Source organism: Manis javanica, chromosome 11, assembly GCF_040802235.1.
Source record: "Manis javanica isolate MJ-LG chromosome 11, MJ_LKY, whole genome shotgun sequence".
Classification (NCBI taxonomy): Eukaryota; Metazoa; Chordata; class Mammalia; order Pholidota; family Manidae; genus Manis; species Manis javanica.
Genome location: NC_133166.1, coordinates 98,023,567 through 98,047,992, shown reverse-complemented (window position 1 = coordinate 98,047,992; position 24,426 = coordinate 98,023,567). Strand labels below are relative to the sequence as shown.

At 44.5% G+C, this 24,426-nt stretch overlaps 1 protein-coding gene across 4 annotated transcripts in view; it reads right to left on the bottom strand.

Annotated features, from left to right (window-relative positions):
- The window catches only part of KCNH1 (potassium voltage-gated channel subfamily H member 1), a 351,125-nt gene that overhangs the window by 44,855 nt on the left and 281,844 nt on the right, over window positions 1–24,426 (bottom strand). Inside the window, exon 11 of one of the 4 annotated variants that reach the window (XM_073216976.1) lies at window positions 15,905–16,293. The exons of the other annotated variants lie outside the window; for them this stretch is intronic. Coding sequence (XP_073073077.1) covers window positions 16,084–16,293 — 210 coding nt within the window. The 3' untranslated portion in view covers window positions 15,905–16,083. Of the gene's footprint in view, window positions 1–15,904; window positions 16,294–24,426 lie in introns of those variants that run through there. 4 annotated transcript variants of the gene reach the window in all.

The following is a 24,426-nucleotide window of genomic DNA, read 5'->3' as shown; positions in this document are numbered from 1 at the left end:
AATCACGAGTCTCTGATTTTTTAGGGGTGAGAAGGTAGGGCTCAGGGTTTTGACCCAATGATTAGCAATAATAACCGTAAAAACAAGTCCATATGTGACCCCTTGTAGGGCCTGAGGAGAAAGGCTCTCTGAGGTGCATGACAGCCCACTGGGGGCCATGGGATGGGAGGGATCTTCAGCAGGATATTTCCAGCTCCAGCACGGGCTCTGGGACCAGGGTACGGCTCCAGAAGGAAGCACAGAAACTTTAGGAGACACCCCACGCCCCCTGATGCCCAGTCTCAGGGCTCTAAAGGGAAGCAGCTAGGGCACTGGGAATACTCCCTCCGAGAAGGCAACCAGGAAGTCTGTATGTCACAATTCCCAGCACCCCATTTTCTAAGTACCCCCATCCCTGCTCAAAGATGTTCTATTTGCAACACTCAGATGGGTCTTGCTTAAAGGAAAATCTAGACTTTTCTGAAAATCCCCAACAGTTGCATGCTATTATTAAAGGATTTGCCCTGCGGGATTCTTCAGATAGTGGGGTCTGTTGGAAGGGAATTTGACTTAATGAACTTTCACCTACATGGAACTGCACCTTCCCCAACATGTCTGCTACATGCACTGAGGCCTTCGTTAAACATCTGTTGTTTGCCTGCCCCTTCGGGCACAGCGACCAGGCTGTCTCTGGTGGCGTGTCCTGCCTTGGGAGCCAGGCTCCCTGAGAAGCCCTGTTCTCTCGAGTCCATCTACAGAGATCAATAGGACTCTGCAAAAAGTAGGTGCTGGGCATATAGTTGACTGACCAACTTAGAACAGTAACTGGGCTGCATTTGCGCCTTCTCTGTGAGTTATATCTTCTATTTGACCACATATGACTAATTCCTAAAAACATTTTATTTTATAAGTGGCCCCTCTTTGCCTCTGGATCAAATAAGACACTATGGGAAGAAAAAGCTGCCCTCATTTGCTCAACTTTAATTAAACTATTCCCCAAAGGATTTGAAAGGCCAAGTGCTCAGCCAGGGTCTGGGTGGTAGAGAGAGATTACAACCCTTGATCTGGGGATGAAGGTATTGCCTGAGGGTCACACCAGGGCTGCGACATGCAGAAGCTGTGTGGGGTCCACCGGTCAAGCCCTGATACACCTTAGTCCCCAGACTGTGCCTCAGCGTAGCCCCGCCCCCTGCTCTCTGTCCCTCAGGGATTCTGCTTTGACCAGTGAGGCAGGTTCTGCCCCGAGGCTGAGGCTGACTTGTGTCCCCTCCCTGTCTCCTTTCCTCCCTGGGCCTGGCCCCACTCCTGGGCAGACCCTCAGCCTGTAAGGAGGCCCAGTCCCCCATTCATAGATCCTAAGGGTTGGGGACTCTCTCTTCTTCCAGAATTAGTGGGAGACCCCAGCTGCTGGGGTGGTGAAGTGACATTGTGAAATACCCTCCTCCGGGATTCCTGTTACCCCCAGTCTGCAGGCCAGACCCTCAGGACGTGACTGTCCATCCCCTGTGGGGCGCTCGGGAACAGCAGATGGCTCCCTGGGGCAGCTCGGTCCCATAGAAATATAACACGGACCACAAATGTGAGCCACAGATGTGAATTTTCTAGTACTACATTAAAAAAAGGAAAAAGAAATAGATGAAATTTAATTTTAATAATATGTTGTATTTAACCTAATATATCCAATATGATCATTTCAACATGTAACCAACATGTTAAAAAAAAAACTATGAAGATGATATTATATTCTGTTTTTCATACTAAGTCTTGAGAATTCACTGCATATTAACAAGTACAGGCACGTCTCAGTCCTCACTAGCTACATTTCAAGTGCTCAATAGGCACATGGGGCTAGTGGCTTCATGTCAGACAGTGTTGCCCTATAAGAAAAGAAGTGTAAAGAGGTGCCTAACAGGGAGTCAGTCCTAAAGGGGTTTGGGGTCAAGAATAGAGGTGACCCAGGAGCCTTCAGGGACACACAATTTAGACATCCCAATGAGAACAAAATCATGGCCAGGGTCCCCAATATGGTAAATGACAGTGCCCAGGAGGTGCTCCCAACCAAGACGCACTAAATGTCTTTGCACCATCTAAGTATGGCCACAACTACATCATCCAAGATAATGGTCATTAGCCACACATGGCTCTTCAATTTCAATTAAATTTAAAACTCATTAGCTCAATGGCATTAGGCACATTTCACATGCTCAGTGGCTAGGGGCTACTATATAAGGCAGTGCAAATACATTTCCATCCTCATAGAACATTTTATTGGACAGCGCTGGTCGGAACTTGGATCAACACCTGAAAAAAGCGGGGAGTAGCCCCAAATGTCTGGAGGTGAAGGTTCTGCCACTTGCAGGCACGGGGGCTTGTAATGAAACCTAAACTGGTTTATAGGAAAATAAGGTCATTTTTTTTCCATAACTGAACTTGTTGAATGAGACGAATCATTTCTTTTAGTAGACATTCTTTTTAACTTGCAGAGCATGTCGCTGCATTTGTAAATTTGGAAAACAATCTATACCACCTCACAAGGTGGTGTGAGGATTCAAAGAGACAAGGAAGGTCAAACACCCAACCCAGGGCTTGGCCCATCGGACACCCCCTCCCCCCACTGCCTCTCCTAGGACTGTGCATGTGTGTCTGTGTTTACCTCTGCTCTCCCCTCCATTCCGCTTGAACGAGCGAGCAGGCAGATTTCACCTCTCTGAAAACAGGGCCACATCACTACCCAGCACCGGACCCCCCAACCCATGGCAGGAAGGATGTGACATGGCCACACAGGACTTGTGAAAGGGCACATTGCGACTGCCGAGCAGGCAGGATTAATAGGAGAAAACTACGTTATAGCAGCCGGAGAGGGCATCAGGATGTGTAGGGGCAATGAAGTTAGTATGGTCAGCCAGAACTTCTGGAGAAAAAAAAGAGAAAACAAAGATGTGTGGAAAGTAAGGGGTTGTAGGGAGAAAGAATTGAGGAATTCTTTGCATGCTTTTGATTAAAAAAAAATGAAGTAAGCCTCTATTTAACCAAATAGAATTTCGCAACAGCTGACATGGCACCACCTTGTCCAGGCCAGGCAACCAACATCTTATGGCAAAGAGACCAAAGTGAAAATAACCACGTGCAATTAAAATAAACAGTAAATGAGGCAGAGTGGCTCAAGGTCAGGTTATCTGGGGACGGTCTGGGAAACAACGTGGAACAATCTGTGCCGAAGACAAAGGGTAAAGTCATAAGGAATAGGATTTTAATGACATCTAAATGGGTTAACTTGAATCGGCTTGTCCAAAAGAACTGGGGACAATATAGACCTATTGTTTTTCTTACAAACTCTGACCAAAAACGGTGTATGTAATAAATCATGCCATGGCATCTCCACATGGTTGCCCCTGTTCTCTTGGCTGAATCCCTGCCTGGAGGAACCCTGGCTGGGGAAAAGGAGGCAGAGCTCCCTCCTGGTCAGGAATAGGAGCAACTAGAACAGCTTCGATCGTTCTCCTTGCTCCTCAGTGTTGTCCAGCAAAGTTGGGCCTCCTCAGGGCAGCAGAGAACAGAGTTAACAAAACCTACGTGAAGCAGACACTGATGTCATCTCATTCCTGAACTTCCTTTTTAAATAATTTTTGCATCCCAGACTGCTTCTCCTGGAGCTTTGGAGCTTGGAGGATCCTAAGACATCCAAGTTCAACCCCTCCTTTTTCATAACCTGGTGACCAGAGAGTGGGAGGGAAGTGCTGTATGTAGGAGCCCTAGGCAGCTGGGAGCCATGCAGGGAGCCACGCCAGGCCACGCCTCCTACCTCGGCCAGAGCGCTCACCCCTGGGTCCTGTGACCTCTCCACCTGCTGCTGGATTTGCACACATGATAGGTACATGATGCTTCGGTGACTTAAAGCACCTAAATTTAACCTGCACAAGCCAGGCCCAGCTGCCTTGGCTCTTAGCCGTCCCCAGCCTAATACTCAGAGTGGTTTTTAATTCTAATGAAAGCGCAAGAGCTCCGGCTCACAAAGGTTTCCACCAGCTGTATAAGCACTTGGTGGTTTGAGTTAATAAAATTTTTCGATCATATAAACTGTATTTTCTCTTGAGGTATTTTTGTGTTGTTTTTAGACTAACGAGATCCTGATACGACTCTAAGACTTAATGGAAGACCACGTAGAAGTGGGTGGCTGGAATAAAATTTATATTCTCTCTCAATGGGGAGATATAATTGCTTCCAGGCAACAAGCCACAGAGTAGAATGTCTCAGCGACTCACTGCTTTTTGAACATGTCAGCTGCAGACAGAAGCTGTCAGAAGCCAGTTGCTATGTCTGAGCTGTCCGTCTCTGTGACTCCAGGAAGGGACAATAGACCTGGCCCAGATTTTTGTCCTTATGTTTCTAAATGGACTCACCTTCCGCTCAAGATGAGACTCCTCCACATACCCGCACACCTCCCTCCATGGCCATCAACCCATTACCACTCACTAAGCAAATTCCAGTGGCTTCCAGCCCCAAACTCTTTAAGGAGGACAAGGCCTTGTGCTGGAGCCTCACAAGAGACCATGAGCTTCACAAAGATGTAAAAAGGAAAATTTGTTCTAAAGCCAAGAGACTGCACTACAAACCTGAGCAGTCCCCTCCCTGTCCTGTGGGATGGAGGATACTGATCTGGCCTGCGCTGCTTCGCAGGGCTGCAACAGAGCTCAAAAGCACGTCTGGGAAGACACTTGGAATACACAAAGCTCTACAGGCATAAAAGACCATTGAATCACCTTGGCTTGGTACAATGTATGGACTCAATAAAAACTAAAGGAATGAAGAATGAGTTTCTCTGTAAGTTTCTGAGATACCCTAGAATTGAATTCAGTAAAATATACAGCAATCTAAAACCTAAGGGATGGAAAAAGAGAGATTTGGTTTACATAATGAGCAGAGGACAGCCTCCTGGACATTTCACGGGCTCTAAGGGCTGTTCCTGCTTTAGTATTTGTTGCTGTGTGCCTATACACAGTCACACACAATCATATACTTTACTCTCACATTTTGCAGGGAGCAACCTCCTCACCCATTATCCTGACCATCACAGATAGACTGGGGCTATCTTGTTCACTGCTACATCACTAGTACTGAGAACAATGTCAGTCACACAGCAGGAGCCTACCCAGCCACCAGGGAATGAAGGAAAGCCAGGGATTCTTGAGAAGGGATACCTCCTAAGGCTCATGGAGCAGGCAGCAGAGAAGTGTCTGGTGGTTTTGATGGCCCAGATGAATTCTGTACTCTGCCCCATGTTTACCACACTTGGAATTATAACAGATAATTAATTATAACAGATCATTTACATGTCAATTATAACTTGTAATCATAACTGATAATTTACATGTATGTCTTCTCTCTTACCCCACTGAGCTCCCAGAGGTCTGATGCATTTTCCATCCCTTGGCTTGGTACAATGTATGGACTCAATAAAAACTAAAGGAATGAAGAATGAGTTTCTCTGTAAGTTTCTGAGATACCCTAGAATTGAATTCAGTAAAATATACAGCAATCTAAAACCTAAGGGATGGAAAAAGAGAGATTTGGTTTACATAATGAGCAGAGGACAGCCTCCTGGACATTTCACGGTTCATTTTAACCCCATATGTGTAGGGGAACCAAGAATTCCTGGAAAAATCCCACACTTGCCTTCCTGGGGTTAATGTGCTTTCCGTTGCTGACAGGCCTTAGAAGAGATACCTTAAACTGATAAAATCAACACCACTTTATGGAAATGCAAACAGACTTCTGAAGGGCAAGCAATTGTAAGGGTAAAATTAATCAGTCAAGATGTTTGACCAAAGTACTTAAAGGCAGATCAGACAGGAAACCCAGACAGGAGACCCATCTGGCCCCACCTATATCAATATCTCAGAAAATGTCTAAAATCCCTATCTTTTCTGGAAAAAGAAAAAAAGATATCTTACATTTTTAAACTAAAAAACTATATTATATAAAACTGGGCCTCTCTCATCCTTTAGCCATCAGAAACATGTTCCTCTGTTAGGAGGGTCACGGTGGTCATTGTTCATCATGGCAGCCAATGTGGGTCACCTCCGGGGGAGAGGAAACCTCGCTTACGGATCCAGCCACTCCTCAGAGGTACAGGAGAGGAAGCGGGCAAGGGTCCACCCGGGTCCCCAGGAAGTCTCCCCAGGGAAAGACTGAGAAGAAATTCTTTCCTAACCTCCTTTTCCTTTAAAATAAAGTGAACTGGTGACTTAACGACCTCATCAAAACAAAGAAAAGTCTTCTCATGACAAGTCTGGGGATTGTCACCTAGTGTGCTGAGCAACAAAGTGAAAAAATAAAAGCAACGTGTTTTTGTTTCCTTGATTCCTCTGGCTGTAGGCACTGGTTTAAGATAAAAAAGAAAACAAACAAGAAATCAATACTTCTATAACAAAGAAGACAAGTTAACCATGGGAGTGGAAAAGTCAGCCCTTTGAAGGTTAACAAAGGGGTGCTTATGATCAGAAGCACAGTGGGCTGGGCAGTCATCACGTAGAAAGAAAGCCTGTGATCTGTCCTTGCAGTGAGCTGGGGGCTCCTGGCTCCTCACCATGCACCAGCTGTGGACTTCACTAAGCCATCTACAGCCTCTCATGGGATCCCCAACGTGGCTGGGAAAGAGTGTGGTCTGTGCCATTTACATAGGAGACTCAAGGTCACCAGTTACATGACCAGCCGTGATCCCATCTTTTGCAATGTGATCGGAAGGGGAGTCATCACTTACTGAACAGACCTTATCTGACTTCATCCTCACCGTTCAGTGAGGTTCATATTACAATTTCCAATATACAGGCAGGGAAAAATAAGAGGTTATGTAACTTTTCCAAGGGGATTGTGTTAATACAGTAGTTCTCAACCATGGCTGGACCTCAGAACCCCGAATTGCAGAGCCCAGGCTGCACTGTAGACCAATTAAATCAAAGTCTTTGGGGTGAAGTATTTTGAAAGCTCCCCAAATGATTCCTATGTGCAGCTAATGCTGAATAAACACTGGCCCAGTAAACAGTAGAAGTAGTATCTGAATCTGATTCTGTGCCTCTGCTCATTTTTCTCTGCAATGTTGCCAGTCCTGAAGGAACAATCCAGAGATTTAAAGAAATATTCATCAAATGGCTTTCCTACTGGACATACTGGGAGACTGGAATTCAGAAAAAGGAAATCCATTAGGCATAAGGTTTACTTTCCTTATAAAAGGATAAAAAACAAGAGTTTTTCTTGTACAGCAGAATACCTAGGCTTTGTGAACAGGATTTCCAGACTTCCAAAATCTTTGCTGAAGGTTGATTTGGAGTTTGACTCCAGGCTGTCTTGCTACCTTCTGGGGCCCACAGTGAGTGTATCAGCTCACGAAGGGCAAATATGGCCAGTGTCACTCTCATACCTCATCTGCTCAGATGGATGGGTCCTGCCTGCCAATTCTAATGAGTGCTTCAGTTAATAGTCCTCATTTTCTAGGGCAAAATCATCCAGATTGAAACATCTTCCGCTGGCTGCCATGTGGAACAGAACATCCCATCTCCCTGACTTTTCCTGTCATGAGGAAATGATCGAAAATAATTTTCCATATTAAAATGTCTGCTTTCCTGAGAATGAGAAGCATCACAGATACTTTAGCTGAGACATCTAGGTTGGGCTATATAATAAAGGCTTGACTAATCAGAGCCATCAGCCTGTCACTGCTGTCCAATTAACCCTTTCTGTCAGGCCAGGGTATAGTTTATAACTGTCTTAAGGCCTCCCTGGGACTAATAGTCCCTTTCATGAAACTTCTCTTCCCATTGCCCATAGGTGTACTACGCAGACACATTTTAATGTCTGTATTATTTGTGAAAGTATTTTTGAACCTCTAAATGTGATACAGTAGGATCTATCTTACAGGAAAATTGTAGGGCACTCATTCAGTTTTTCATACACTCATCTAAGATACGTTTGCGGAACATCCTCTCTATGCTACCTGCTACCCTAAACACAGGATGAAAAAACACCAAATAAGGTCCATCTCCTGACCTGAGAAAGCTTCCAGTCTGCTGGGGAAGCTTGATACATAAAAGGTAAATATAATCCATTGTGGTGGCTAAGTGATGGACCTGCCCGTGGGTGAGCAGGGACGGCCTCCCTAATGAAAGGCAATATGAATGGAGGAAATCTGCACAGAGGCATGAAAGATCACCAGGAGCTTAATGAACAGAAGCTTGCTTCTGCAGGGCAGCCTGGACTTCATTTGTCTCCCTGAAGGCCCTTCACAAAATGGCTTTCTGGCCCCTTCTCTTTCCAAGCCTCTGTGCTGAGCCCCAAACCACTACTCACTGTTCCCCAACCAGACCTTGCACATCCATATATTTCATTCTTGCTGGGCCTGTGTTCTTTGTCAGGACTGCCCATAACCCCTCTCTGTCCACTGGGCTCCTCCTACTCACCCTTCAAGGACCAGTATGAATGCCCCCTTCTCTGTAAAGATTTCCCTGTCTCTGGGCAATCCCTGTATTGGTGACATTGCATATTAGTTATCTGTTTGCCTCTGTAGGTTGCAAGCTTCTGGGGGAACTGCCTCTCGATCATTCCCCCATTCCCAGTGTTTAGCAGATAGGAGACATCTTATGCCTCATTTGTGACAAAGGAATGAAGAACACAGCAACACATCAAAAATTCGCACGACTTGTTTCTGTCCACCCCAATCCACAAGGCAAAGTCTTCCCAGTGCAGGCTACAAATAGGAGGAAATGCATAGGACCCCGGTACCAGCTTCTGACAAGCCAGGCAGCACCACTTACCTAACTTGCAAAAGGAAAGGAAGGCTCATTTGGTGATTTGTACATGCACCATTACACCATAAGCAAGCAGAAAAGAATGGGGAGACTGGAAAGCAAATGGCTTATTCATGAATCCAATTACAACCCAAGAAAGTGCCCTCTCAGATGCCATAATGATTCATGCAGGGGAAGAAGGAACCCTGACAGGTTGGCATCTGGACCTTGAAGTGTCAGGGAACTTGGGCTGTGTGTGGTGAGTCACCCAAGGCAGGCCAGCTCAATCTGTAGACCCAGTGCTGACGGGACCAAGGCCAGGTCCACGTCCTCTTGGGTCCGTTTGCAGCACAATGAGGCATACTTGCCAGTGGCCAGAGCCTGTACCCCCTTATCCAAGCCAGTCACCCCAGCATTTACCTCATTTGATGAGGTGATTAAGGAGTTGGATTTGACAAAAATTTCTCCCACTCATATACTGCAGTGAACCGCCAAACAAGGTGAGTCAAGGTGATAAAAGGCTTGTGATTCAGGACCATGGACAGTGCCCCACAAATGGGTCAGACTGTTTTCTATTCATTCCCATGTGTAGGTTCTTACCCCAAAGCCCCTACTCAACTTTCAGTAGAGGGGGTGGGTATGGAACCCCTTGCCACCTTCCCATGTTTTTCACCATGAATGCAGTGAGAAACCAGAATGAGCGCAGGGAGGCTGAAGCCATACATTTGTTACTACACTCAGACACAACTTGGCACATGTTGAAAGATCAACAATTACTAATGATGATGAATGATTATTTATGTCCTGATGCTATGTAGGAGTAAGAAGTGCACAAAGTCTTTTTGTGCTTTTTTGTAAGCTCCTCATACAGCAGAAAAGGCTATTCTAGCCACCAAGGCAGACAGAGATGTGTATTTCAAAGAGGGAAAAAGAGAAGTATATACTTTAATATTGAAGTCCTATTTTTGATCACCAAGACCAAGGCAGATTCCAACAGGGTCTCCTTCATGGTAAGTACTGACCGTTCCAACATGCACAGAGAAGCTTCCCTTCCTCAAGAAGCCCAAATGACACAGGAGCTAGCCTCTGGTTGACTTTTCATTGTCCAGGAGGAAATGGTGTGAGGGGGTGTGGACAGCCCTAGTCACTGGAGCAAGATGAGATTTTGATAATCTCAAATAAAATGTATCTAGATGTTCTACCACCAGATACACAAGAAATTATCTTGACTTCAAACAAAACTACCTCCTTTCATCAGGCATGAGAAAGTCTCGTTCTTTGGAAATGACCCGGCAAACCTTCTCTGGAGCTCAGCTTTCTGCTAACGTGCAAGAGGCATGGGCATTTTCAGCCTCCCTCCATTATTCAGAATAGGCCATAGCACTAGTGTGTAATAGAGAGCAGGAAAATATTTAAAAACAACATCCCCCTCCCCCAAAACCTGCCTCGTGTCTCTAAGGTTTGCACAGCTAATCCCACAGGGACCTTGACAATCCTCCAAACAAGAGAATTGATCTGAACCAAAAAACAAAGTGAAGCAACTGTGGATGTACCACCAAAGCAGAATGAATGAGGCTCAGAGGTTCTAAACCTGGGTTCTGTGTGGTCAGCAGCCCTCAGCCAGAATCACCTGGTGCTTGTTAAAGGGCAGCACTCTCAGGGAGCACTTGATATCTACTGAATCTTAATATCTGAGAGTTAACAGCACAGCCTAACTTTAAATAAGCTCCTCAGGAGCTGGAGTTGGCAGACAACTTCTCTGAGCCATAAGGAACTCAGGCCTAGGAGTCTAAAGACTCTTGGCCCCTGTGTCCAAGTCCTGCTGAGCTCTGTGTTTCCAGAACTGTGTCTCTGTGCTCTCTGTAGTGGTGACCTCAGAGCCCAAGTCTGTATGAAAGAGACTGTGAGGATCTTTTCCTTCCAATGCCTGGCACATCATGAATTCTTAATGAATGGCAGATGTCGGAATGGGTGAGGAGACTATATGGAGAGATCGAACAGAGGGACGGGTGATTGGATGGATAAAATAACAAATGGAGCCTAGTGGAAAAATAATAGATTTTGGTATAGCAATTACAAAACATGCACCTGCAGTGAATGTTTTGCCTTGATGACATGGAAATCATAAACAAATTTCTGCCTGGTCATTCCATGCCATGCACTTGAAATTGGGAAAGAAATAGTAGAGTTCCCAGGTTTGAGGTTATGTGTGCAGACATGAACATGTACACACACACACACACAGAGGCATCCAGCTGCCACACTCAATATTGATCAGCTTAGCAGGAGCAACCGGCTTCAAACATATTTACAAAGGAAAATCTCAGCCTTGAATAGACAGCCCCTCAGGTACAAAGTGCAGCTGTACATGTTAATGCCTTTGCCACTTAACTTGTGGGCATAAATAAAGCCAGCAAACATCTTGCTAGAAATTGGCTGGGCTGCTCTTCTCTGATTCCTAGTCACCTGCATCCCAACCTGCCAAAGGTCCTTCTTTGGGCGTTTTCTTGTAAAAAGGACTGTCCTGAGCAATTCAGATGTGGTCCCTGATCTCTGGAGGCACAAAAGCCCAGGCAAATACTGTTAGATAAGAACACAATGGCTACCAAATTAAAAAGAAAGCTCAGGGCGGACTAATGTGACAGAAGCTGGATTATAGATGAGACTGTGAAGCTAGGCTTCCATCTGGGCAGGAAAGGGTTAGGAGAACTAATCATTTCCTTTCAATCTGTTCTGTATTTTAAAATTCCTCAGCACACAGGTGGAGAGGGAAAGGGACTTAGAGCACAGGGTACCTTTATGAATCAGGAGACCAAATCAGTCATAATAAGTGGTTTCTTCTTTAGGTTTTCTTTCATTTTGTATTTCCTTATTCCTCCTGCTGCTGCCCTGAACTTTGGTGAAGAGAGTATCAAGAAAAAATTCACTGTCCTTCCCCCATGCTTCAAAACCAAAGGGGTGCTTCTGCTAGAAATACTCCATGTCTAGTACTAAGTACTTAGGGCAAGAGTGTCACCCTGACACATGGCAGGGGGTGTTCAGACACTCTGTACATTGCCACGTGGCCCTCACACATTTCTCTCCACTCAAGGAAGCTTGCTGAAGCACAGCGAGAATCGCTTTACCACAGGTAGAACTCGGAATGCTGTGTAATTTTTTAAAGTAAACCATCCGAAAACATTGTAGTTGACTGTTACTAGTAACACATTATTTGCAAAATGCCTCACAACTTACTGTGGGAAAGAAATCAATCTATCTTACTCAGTAACAGATGGAGTACATGGTCCTCAGGCTGTAGTTAGAAAAAAAAATGGCAAGTCCTAGCAAACTGATAAGACACTTCTCCCTGGATGAAGAGGGTGACTCCTTGCAAAAACATGTTACCAGTACTCTACAAATAGCTCTCAAAGTTTGCAAATGAGTTACATCATGTAATACTGTAGCTTTGCCATATCACCTTGTTTTGAGACTTACTGTATCTAAAGAATATCCATTGTCCTTTTTGCCCACCCCATCCTCTCTCATGAATAGAAACTACCCAGGCCTGGTGAGGTCAGTCAAGGAAGGGAGATGGAACCCCCGCTTCCGGCCAGGCCCTCCCTATTCACTCCTGCAGACAGCTCTCAGCACAGCCTAGTCTTATTCTGAAATAAGGGTCAGTGGTCTTGTTTGCCAGAGCAATTGTGACACAGGGATAAGATTAAAATAGTTACATGGCAAAGTGCTAAGGATAGTACCTGGCCCATGGTAAATGCTATGTAGGTGTCTGCTGCGATGATGATGACATCTCAAAGCTGCAGCTGACGTTTAGAACTGCCTACAGCTAGGCAGGAGAATTAGACTCAAATATCCAAATTCCCTTTGTTCTAAAAGGGACATGGTCAGGGCGAAGCCTCTGCATGCCATCAGTTCTTCTGGTGTCTGACTACTCTGTGGGTGAGCCGGGTGGGTGGGAGCAGGAATCGCTTTCTGAGAGGACAGGAGATCAGATGTGGCAGCAAGCAAAAGTGAATTCAAATGGTCTGGATTTCTGACCCAGCCTCAAGGGCTGGCTAGGCCTGCCAAGAGGCTCTTATCCAGTCTAGAGCCCAGCAACCCTCATGTTTTAGCTTCATCCTTTTCGAATGACACTTAAAACAATTTGGAATACTTGTCTCACCTACTCATGCCCAACTGTAATCAAACCAAGTAGCTTTTCTGTTCTCAACTGTGACCTGCAATAAACTCAATGGCTATTATGACCCTCTCCTCTGGACACCAGCAAGGCAGCCACCTGGGCATTTACCTTACTTGTCCTGCCTTTTAAACTCTCCTCTTCCTTATTAAAGATGAGGATTCTGTTGATTACAAGACAGCTGGATCTATGACACAGAAGGGGCCAAATGATTAGAGAACAGGGAGAGAATATTTGAGAGTTCTCCTCACCCTGTTATCTTCTTGTGTTTTATCTCTCCCTCTAGACTGCAAACTCTTTAAGAGCAGAAATGGTGCTAAGATATTTCTGGCTCTCCCATCACATTCCCTAACTTCTTACGAAATTTCATAGGAAGTGAATTTGTAATTTCAGTAATAATGCATACAGAAGTCTTTACATTTTATAAAATGCTCTTACACTTGGAGTAAAAACCCTTTCCGCCACTTATCTCAGAGACATTGAGAAACCTGCTCACATTACCAGACAGGAGAGACAGAGCCAGGATCTGGCCCCAGGCAGGGGGGCTTCATGGCTGTCCCCTTACCACCACGATGCAGGCCCTCACAATGGGTGGCCACTTCTCTCTTTATTCTATCATAAGACCCTCTCTCTCCACAGACAATTTATTTATGAAGGCTTAAATAAGTGAGTTTTAGAAAGTAGAAGGGGGTGTGTTATAGGAAGGAGAGGAACACAAGGTCTTAGTTCCTGTTACTGGGGGAAAGTTCATGAAAGAGGAATACCAGAAGTCCTTTGAAAAATAATGAATGGTATAAATTCAGATTAAGTTGCCCTTTTAAAAGCACATATGTTGCTGTTCAAATACACAGCTGTCTTAGGGAGGCTCTGATGGAGTTCTCAGGTAAAATAACAGAGCTCTAGGTACATTTATTAAACTCACAAATCATTACCTGAGCAAACACTGAGCAAGTGAGAGAATCGATATATGAAAAGCCCGCTCTGCCTGATTCCTCCTCCCGGCTCAGCAGGGTGCTTCCCACCCACACCGAGAAGGAGAGATCATGCCTTTTGTCTCAACCACTTCTGATTGTGCACAGCTGATTTCTGTCAGGTTGGAGCAAATGGGGCAAATAAGTGCTCGTCTACAGCCTGAGGCCCACTGTGCCATGAAGCATGCAGGCCCCTGAGCATGCCGGTCACATGCCGGTCAGCTGTGGCCACGAGGACATCCAAAATAGTGGGCTGCAGCCCCCACCATCAGGTCACAGCGCTGAGAGGGGCCAACCGGCAGAGGCTGAATGCCTTCCAAGCCCTAGACCCAGCGAGCGGAACTGAGGCTGTGTGGGCTCCTCTGGGGTGCACTGGCAGCTCGGCTATTGACTCAGCTCTTCACATTCAGAAACCAAGCAGCCCCCGGACAAGCCATGGACAGATGGGGAGGGGTATCCAGGGAGACTGGCTCAGGCAAGAAAGGAACAACTTTGTGCCCAAGCTCAGGAGCTCTGCCCAACCACTGGCATCTCCACTGACCTCTGTGCTTGCTCTACACTCTGCCACACGTCCTGCCACGTCAGCCACTGTGTGCTCATAGCTCTCGGGCAGAGTTCTTCCCTCTCTCTGCCTCCTGGGTTCAGGCTTTAGCACACAGGAGGCTCCAACACCTGTGGGATTACGTGATGGGTCACTCCAAGCCCAGGGCATGGCAGATTTCTGAGCTAAACCTTCAGATACCCAAGGCCTCTGAGTCTGTGAGACTTGAAGAGACAAGTTCCTTTTGGTGAACGGAGAACCAGGGGCTCAAATGATCAATTAAATAAAGCAAGCTAAATGAAAACAATGTATCATTTGGCAGGGCCTAATATTTTTTCTTGCCTCAGATTCTTACAGAGAATGTTCTTCTTCCCCTTCTCAGAAAACTGTGCAAATAGTGTAGTGGCTTCCTGAGTGGATCCTGAGTCAAAGGAGCTCAAGTTTGGGATATGTTCTGACTTGAGAAGGAGGAAGTAAAGCTTATGGCTAAGGGCTGGCGTTTGAGGGTTAATCCAGACCAGGCCGTGTCACTACAAAACAGCACAATGCTTGTCTGGTAATATGCAGATGAAGTAGGGGATCTGACAGTGCCTGGGAAGCTCCTTCCCCCTCAATTGCTCTCCATACCAGCCTGTCACAAACCCTAAAATTACACCATTAACAATTAATCGATAAGGTTTTGCACTAAAATGTGTGTTTTCATATCAGCAAATTAAAGATGTCCCTAGAGTTATTAAAATGGCACTGCCTCTGTGGAGGGTGGGTCACATCATGTGGGCATGGGGGCACTCCTGTGATTTTTAAACTTTGTTGGCTAAGAGGAAGATTTCATACAACTGAGACTTGCGGAGGGGACACAGCTGCTCCTGAGGAGGGCAGGCCTGGGTACGGCTGTGAAAGGTGAACCTGGAGTGGGGAGTACCCATTCATTTGAGGTGCACAACAACGAGGGGTTAGTCATGGGGAGAGAGGGTTAGAAGGATATGTCTTAGCAGCTTCATGCTGTGCCCTGTGCCAGGTCTGGTCACATACACTCTTTTAACCTATTATCTCCAACAAGTTAATGCCTGGAGCATGTTCAACTAGTCTTTCTATTTCTCACATTTTAGAAGTCACAGTCAGCTGCCCTATAGTAGATACCAAATCAGTCCTGCAGCAGATTGCTCTGTCCATGGTGCTACCAGACAAGGTGTCTGAAATCTTGCCAACAAAGAACACACACTTGAAAAACAAACAAATAAACATGTCTGCCATTATTTATATTGCATCCAATTCCAAAGTATGATGATCTGACAAAGCACATGAACTGGGGGAATATGGAAACTGATTCACAAGAAATGATACCCTGCTGACGCCTTAAGTAGGACCTCTCACTCTTCAGCAACCCCAACTATTCTCAACAGCCCCTGCTGGCAGAGACCTAACTAGAAACTGTTTCTTATTTGGGGGTCAGAACACGAGTTTACTGAGCTTCTTAAACTTTACCATCAAAATGTTCCAGAAGGGACAGGGAGCAAGAAAGAGAACAGGGGCCCAGCTCTGGGCCCATCAAAACTGGGACATTCCTTTATTTTAAGTCTTATATTTACCTTACCATTAGAATTTTTATTCTACTCCACAAAGCATCTGCTTTTCTTCTTACATCATTCCCTCATCCCCGAATCCCTCAACCCAACTTCTGGGTGCAACAGGTGCTCCAGGAAGCAGCTTTTGAGACAGAGGCAGGACCTCCCCAGACGGCTCAGCCTTCTCTTCTGCCTTCTGAGCTGTGTGTGTGCCGCAGCAGGACAGTGAGAGCCACACGCCTGACTCAGTGATGGTCCACCTGCTTGTGGAGCTTCTAAGGACCTGGAGAGGGTGCCATTTAAACACAAGCCTTAATAATGCCTACCCTGTGGGGTTATTTAAAGAGTTAAAGGAATGAATAACTGTGAAATGTTCCATCCCAGGCACTCAAGAAATGTTAGCTACTAATATTAATATTTCTCCTCCTCTATAATTAAGGAAGAAAAGACCATGTCCTCCTCCACTGGCAGCCCTCTGGAGGCCCACAGCTGTAAGGCCCTCTGCATTCAGCCACTGCCTAACTGTTTGGCTTCATGTTTTGCTTCTTCCCTGCCAGGTACTCATGTCTCAGCTCCATAGAGTCCCTAACCTTGGGAATTCCCAGATTAAATACAGAAAGTAAACCCTAGAAAATAAGATATACTATGAAAAGGCACACAGAAATGGGCCCAAACAGGCTCAAGCACCTCAATACCCGCATTGCATGGGGATGAGTGAAGGAGGGGGTTAGTGAAGGAGGTGAGGGGCTGGGGGGAGTCAGGGGTGGCAGCTTCTCAAGGGGCCACAGCTGACCCCAGATTGGCTAGGCTGTAACTCTCCAAGTGCTCATGCCAACTCCCTGGGTTTTCTGCACAGCATGGATGACGGCTACACATGATTTTGAGGCTCAGTGCCTGGGCTGCCTGCTCACCCAACAGTCTTCACCACCCTCCCCACAAGCATCACGGCCATTTATACCATTCAGCTCTTCCAGCTCTTCCTAAAGGAGGCTGCAGCCACTTTCTGGAATAGTACCAAATCAGCAGGAAAGGCATTCTGGGGGTGGCCAAAGTGAGGTGGTAGTCAGATGTTTTATTTTCAGCCATTCCATGCCCATATGCCTGGGTCTCCACCAGAGACTTCCCGATGGGAAGCAGAGAGGAAGGTGGTCCCCAGGCAGCCAGGGGCACACAATTGGTGGGAAGTGGTCTCAGCTGAGTGATTCAGTCACCAAGAGACAACCAAAGGGAAGAGACTGAAGGGAAAACAGTCATCTGGTGCACAAGGAGAAGGTAGCCTTGTGCAGACTGGGTGTGTGCTTTGCCCCTTTTCTTCAGGAACAAAAGGACATCAGTCCTTCATTCAGTTAACATGGTTAAGTCAATTAACATATAAACTGGGGGAGTCTACTCAGGATTCAGACCTCTGACCTCTTCCTTTTTTTATCAGTATTTACTGCCCTCAGGTCATCTCATCTAGTCTGTGGCTTCAGTATATATTTATACTGATAACTCCCAAAATTATACTGCCAGCCCAGAATCTGATTCTGAATTCCTGAATCCCACCACCACCACCCCTCCACACACACACATATCCCTAAAGTCTTGATCCTCTAAAAGTCTTCATCAACTTCAAAAAACTCTACCTTCTCAGCTGGTCTGGTGAAGGACAGGCAGCTATCCTCCACACACTCTCACATTCCTACAGGAAATTCTGTTGTAGGGTCTGACCACTTTCTCCCACGGCTCCACTGCTACCACCCCGGACCGAGTCACCGTTATCTCCCATCCGGATTATTACAGTGCCTTCCTGACTGACCTCCCAGCTTCTACCCTTGCCTCACTCCACTCTGTTCTCCACTCAGCTTCCAGGTTCATCTTTCCAAAAGCTGCATCACAGCGCATCACTCTCCTGCTCAGAATCCTCCAGTGTGGTTCCATCTGCCTTAGAGTCGATGGACGTACTACTCTACGTACGTCAGCATCCACACACTGTCCTATGAGTTTCTCACCCCCACCTCTTTGACTTCAGCTCCTACAACTTTCCCCTCACTCATTCCACCCCAGTCATGTTGGCCTCTTTGCTTTCTCTTGGATACCTCAGGGCCCTTATGTGAGCCCTCTTTCCCAAATATCAGCACAGCCTGCTCCCTCACACAAGCTGAGTCCTTGCTCAAGTGTTCCCTACTTCTGTGAAGGCTTTTATGACTACTCTGCATCATGTGATCCACAAAGGCACCAGATTTTTTCACTCATGTATCCCTGACACACAACACAGTTTACCATATTGGAGACATGCATTACCTATTTTGAACAATGAAGATATCTATCTAAATCTGGGCTCTTGACCCAATGGGACAATCGAGCTTTCTCTCCTGGGTCTGTGACTCTGGAGGGATGGGAAGAGGGGAAAACCAGGTGGAGTGTATGCATGTCAGCAGTGCTGCCCTGACAGTCTTGTGCCTGAACACCCACCCTATCCTGGATTCTACTTACCCTTAGCCTGATTCTTCAGGTACACTTGCAATTCTGTGTGCTACTCTATCTCCTTCCAATAAATTCTCTTTTCTTCTCAAACCAGCCAGTGTCATTTTCTGTTGCTTAAAACTTAGTAACTGTAGGGGACACTAACAAATGGAAACTCATCCCATGCTCGTGGCTAGGAAGAATTAATATCATCAAAATGGCCATTCTGCCCAAAGCAATATACAGATTTGATGTAATCCCTATCAAATTACCAGCAACATTCTTCAACGAACTGGAACAAATAGTTAAAAAATTCATATGCAAACACCAAAGACCCCGAATAGCCAAAGCAATCCTGAGAAAGAAGAATAAAGTAAGGGGGATCTCACTCCCCAACTTCAAGCTCTACTACAAAGCCACAGTAATCAAGACAATTTGGTACTGGCACAAGAACAGAGCCACAGACCAGTGGAACAGATTAGAGACTCCAGACATTAACCCAAACATATATGGTCAATTAATATTTGATAAAGGAGCCATGGACATACAATGGGGAAATGACAGTCTCTTCAACAGATGGTGCTGGCAAAACTGGACAGCTACATGTAGGAAAATGAAACTGGACCATTGTCTAACCCCATACACAAAAGTAAATTCAAAATGGATCAAAGACCTGAATGTAAGTCATGAAACCATAAAACTCTTAGGAAAAAACATAGGCAAAAACCTCTTAGACATAAACATGAGTGATCTCTTCTTGAACATATCTCCCCAGGCAAGGAAAACAACAGCAAAAATGAACAAGTGGGACTACATTAAGCTGAAAAGCTTCTGTACAGCCAAAGACACCATCAATAGAACAAAAAGGTACCCTACAGTATGGGAGAATATATTTGTAAATGACAGATCCAATAAAGGCTTGACATCCAAAATATATAAAGAGCTCACACACGTCAACAAACAAAAAACAAATAATCCAATTAAAAAATGGGCAGAGGAGCTGAATAGACACTTCTTCAAAGAAGAAATTCAGATGGCCAACAGACACATGAAAAGATGCTCCACATCGCTAGTTATCAGAGAAATGCAAATTAAAACCACAATGAGATATCACCTCACACCAGTAAGGATGGCTACCATCCAAAAGACAAACAACAACAAATGTTGGTGACGTTGTGGAGAAACAGGAACCCTTCTACACTGCTGGTGGGAATGTAAATTAGTTCAACCATTGTGGAAAGCAGTATGGAGGTTCCTCAAAATGCTCAAAATAAACTTACCATTTGACCCAGAAATTCCACTTATAGGAATTTACCCTAAGAACGCAGCACTCAAGTTTGAAAAAGACAGATGCACCCCTATGTTTATAGCAGCACTATTTACAATAGCCAAGAATTGGAAGCAACCTAAGTGTCCATCAGTAGATGAATGGATAAAGAAGATGTGGTACATATACACAATGGAATATTACTCAGCCATAAGAAGAAAACAAATCCTACCATTTGCAACAACATGGATGGAGCTAGAGGGTATTATGCTCAGTGAAATAAGCCAAGTGGAGAAAGAGAAATACCAAATGATTTCACTCATCTGTGGAGTATAAGAACAAAGGAAAAACTGAAGGAACAAAACAGCAGCAGAATCACAGAACCCAAGAATAGACTAACAGGTACCAAAGGGAAAGGGACTGGGGAGGATGGGTGGGTAGGGAGGGATAAGGGGGGGGGGAAGAAGAAAGGGGGTATTATGATTAGCATGCATGGGTGGGTGGGAGGAAGGGGAGGTCTGTACAACACAGAGAAAACAAGTAGTGATTCTACAACATTTTGCTATGCTGATGGACAGTGACTGTAAAGGGGTTTGTGGGGGGAACGTGGTATAGGGGAGAGCCTAGTAAACATAATATTCTTCATGTAATTGTAGATTAATGATAACAAAAAAAAAAGAAAAGAAAAAAAGGGGGATTACTCCCTAAAGGATAAAACTAACTATAAATCAATGATTAATGCATACTTTAAATATCCTTAATTTTGATCATTTAAAGGGTATCAGATGATCAGCTATGGAAATACATTTTTCTGATAATATTCCTTTCTCTTACAAAAAAAAAAAGCAGTTCCTGTGTGGTGATCTCCAATAAGTTCTTCACAATGGTTTAAAGGGCATATCAAAGTGTGGGCAAAGGGTTTGTTTGTGTTTATACAGAGAATCAAAGCCTAATTTGGCTACCCAGAAAACGAATTAAGATACGATATGAAGAAGAACTTCCAACATCAACGTTCTCTGGAAGAGTCATTCCAGAAGATGATCATCAAAAAACTTCAACAAAGATCCTGGCACTGTTGCAGTTGTAGCTGCATTTATCCCACCGGTTCCTGGACTTGCCATTGGAATGAAGAAGGAGATATCTAAGCTGGCCTGTGCATACAGTAAAACAACAAATTTGACTGCATCTATACTGTTGTAACTCAACCAAGAATTTGGAGAAGTGCAAGTTGCAGAATTCCAAAATCTTGCGACTATAGACTATCTACTGTTAAAAGAACATATGGGATGTGAACAGTTCCCAGGAATGTGCTGTTTTAATTTGTCTGATTTTTCTCAAACTATTCAAATTCAGTTAGACAATATCCCTCATATCATTGACAAATTTTCACAAATGCCTAGGGTGCCTAACTGGTTTTCTTGGCTTCACTGGAGATGGCTGGTAATTGTAGGTCTGCTTTGGTTATGTAGCTGTATTCCTATTATGTTAATGTGTGCACACAATTTAATTAGTAGTTTAAAACCTATACATGCTTATGTTACTCTACAAGAAGATATGTCAAAGAAATAATCAATCTTCCCATGTTTTCTTCCATCTGCTACTTCTATAGCTTTTCTTCTTCCTTCCTAATTACAACCCTTAAGTAGAATTTGTGCCTTATATCGAAATTACCGAGTATCATAATTCTTCCAAGTGGTAAAGATACCTCAAGACAAATGCTGGGCATAGAAGCCACAGGGCATAAATCTGCAAAGAAGTAAAAAGCTAACCTTTTCAAACAATATTGCTTCTCTCTCACTTGCCAACTTTACATTTCCTTGTATGGCCCCGGAAGATGACTGGTTAGCCAGAGATGGGTAAGATTCCTCAAGGGAGGAACAACCTAAGACAGGCACAATCGCAGGGGGGCCATCAGGTGAGAAATTGGGGATCAACAGAGGTGAGGCTTAGAACCTCACCCCCACCCTGTTTTGAGAGAAATCTTCTGCATCCGTGGATGTTTTATTGCACTTGTCTAGCTTGGATTATTACTTAGTCTATAGGCACAGACCTGATCATCTACATTTGCCCTCTTACAGCACTAAACTATATTTTCTACCTTTATCTTGCATCTACCTACCACTTCAGCATTTTATTAATAATAATAATAATAATAATAAGGGAGAAATGTGGGATTCACATATAAATCAAGTATAAAAATCAAACAAATATTCATATTTGACCTGATTGTTTATAGTTCATAATGCGTGATCAAAACCGAAAGTTTCTGTGATGACTGCCCTTGTACTGTTCACCATGTAAGAACTTATTCACCATCTAAGAACTTGCTCACCATGTAAGAACTTGTTCGTTATGCTTCAGAAGTTTGGTGACTGTTGAGAATTAGGCTTTGGGTTGATTAATGATTGTGCATTGAGTCCACTATGCAGAATTTTATTGTTGTTAACAACCATTTGATCAATAAATATGAGAGATGCCCTCTCAAAAACAAACAAAAAAGAAATGAATGGTGTATGTAGTGTATGTCCAGGGAATAACAAACTTTTTGTTACCTGAAATAAAAAAATAAAAAATTCTGATAAGAAAAAACAAAACTTAGTAACTCTAACTGATTAGTCCTCTCACTTCCCAATTCCTGTACTCTCCTGTCCTCAGTTCCCCAGCCCCTCAGCAGAAGTGTTACAGGCTCCATGAGCATTCTAGTTAGATGAGTTTAGCTTTCTTGCTACTGACATTCTAAAAACTCCTGTCACTCTAAAATTCCACTCTCCTACTAAAAATAATGCTGACAGGCTCCCACGTTCCTTTATAGCTCTGAAATATGGGTTAACTCCTTATTTTACTGAAAGTGGAAGCCTAAGAAGTTGAAGAGGGAGATTGTATGAAGAGTCTAGAATTTAAGCCTGATGCCAAAGAAAGAACACAGTTGGGAAGGTGCTTGGCCAATTGTGTGTTCATAAATGCTTATTCTCTGTCCTAGCAAGGGCTAGAACAGTAGTGTCATCCTACAGTGTCTAGGACTGAACCCTTCATCCATGTATCATGGTTGCTGAAATAAGTCAGCTCCCCAAGGAGCAGCTAGAGCCCCCCACTAGACGGCATGTTTTGCTTTCTTGCCTTTGCAAAGTCATGTCTGGCTGTGAAAAAACCTCAGAAATAGTGCCAGGTTACAGGACCCAAACCCACCACCAATGAAAGCCTTGTCTGTGGGGCCGATCCTGCACAATTTCTCTGAAATCACCAGGCTTGTTTTCACTGAAAGGAGACCAGCAGGGGTCAGAGAGAAAGAAATGCTGATAAAAGCTCTTTAATGGTCTGGCATGAGTGCCCACTGACAGCTTTTATCAACTCTAACTAAAAATGCTTGTAGTTTTGTTTGGACATCAGCCATAGGGCTTCGGTCAAAATGAAATTTCAGCCTAAGATATCTGGCAGTTTAGAAGTCACCTTAACTGTGTAATAGACAGTCAATCAGCACCCTGGACAGAGTGTCCTCCGTGAGCCCACAGACGGGCTTGAGAGCAGCCCAAACCGGACACCAGGTCCTACACTCTGCAGGTGGCAAAGCCCAGCAGTCCCACCTTAGTCTCTGTCCTAAGGAGCATCCCAGGATATCAAGAGGAAAAGCAAACACATGAACATAAACAACAAACAAAAAATCTGCAGCAATTTCACAGAGTAAATACGGAACTGTTGGAGGGGTAAAGCTGAGTAAGGATAGTAAAGCTTCCTGGAAAAATGAGACCTCCCAGGGATCTGAAGGAAGGGAGTGATAGGGGGAAGGGTGTGATAGAGGGGAGGGTATGCAAGGCAGGAGGGCACAGACAGATAAAGATGAACAGGACAATCAAGCCCAACACATTTCTTTCCGTCAATACATTCCCCACCACACCAGGAAATGCCATCTCGGAGAAGAACGCCCCACCCTGTCTCCTTCTAATTATATTCAAACATATTCTTCAAATAGAGTCACAAAATCAACTCCCTGATAAAGTTCTTTTCATTCCCTCCTATCTTTTTTAAAAAGGTGGACTTTTGCCTTCTAACAATGGTGACTATGTTTAGACCATGAAATGTGAGCCTTGCTTTGAGGCTTCTCACATCCAGGGCTCCTCCTCCTCTCCTGATTTTCCAATTCTAGCACTGCTGGGGCATTTTTCCTTCTTTTAATCCCAGATCCTCAGTCTTACCCTCTGCCAGAAGCTATTCTCTTCTGGGAAGCTTATAGGGTTTCATCTGCAGGCTGCCACTGTCTTCTTTCCTTTGTCCTTTGCTATTTACTTGTTAGGACTTAATTAGGCAAATTTGAAATAGTCCACTCCCTGAGTTAGCTGCGTTCTCTTTCCTTTTCTCCCTACTTTGAGAAAAAGTCTCTGATCAGATTTTATGATCAAAAAATATTTTCCTTTTTTAAAGAGTCTTCTGAAACACCAAACTCAGGATAGCAAGGGCCAAAACATGTTCCACATGTCCCTTTTACATGGTAATGACAGGGGAGGAAGAGAAAAGGAGGGAGGGACGGAGAACATTTCTACAATAATTGATGACAGACGGATCATGGATCATTGGGCAAAGCCAGTTCCAGAGGTTAAGATATGAGAAAGGTGAGCTGTCTCAAAACCAAAATTGAAGGTAATCCCTCCAGTTATTCCTAATCAGAGTAATCAAGGTGCCTTCTTCATCCTCATATAAAATTACTTCCAC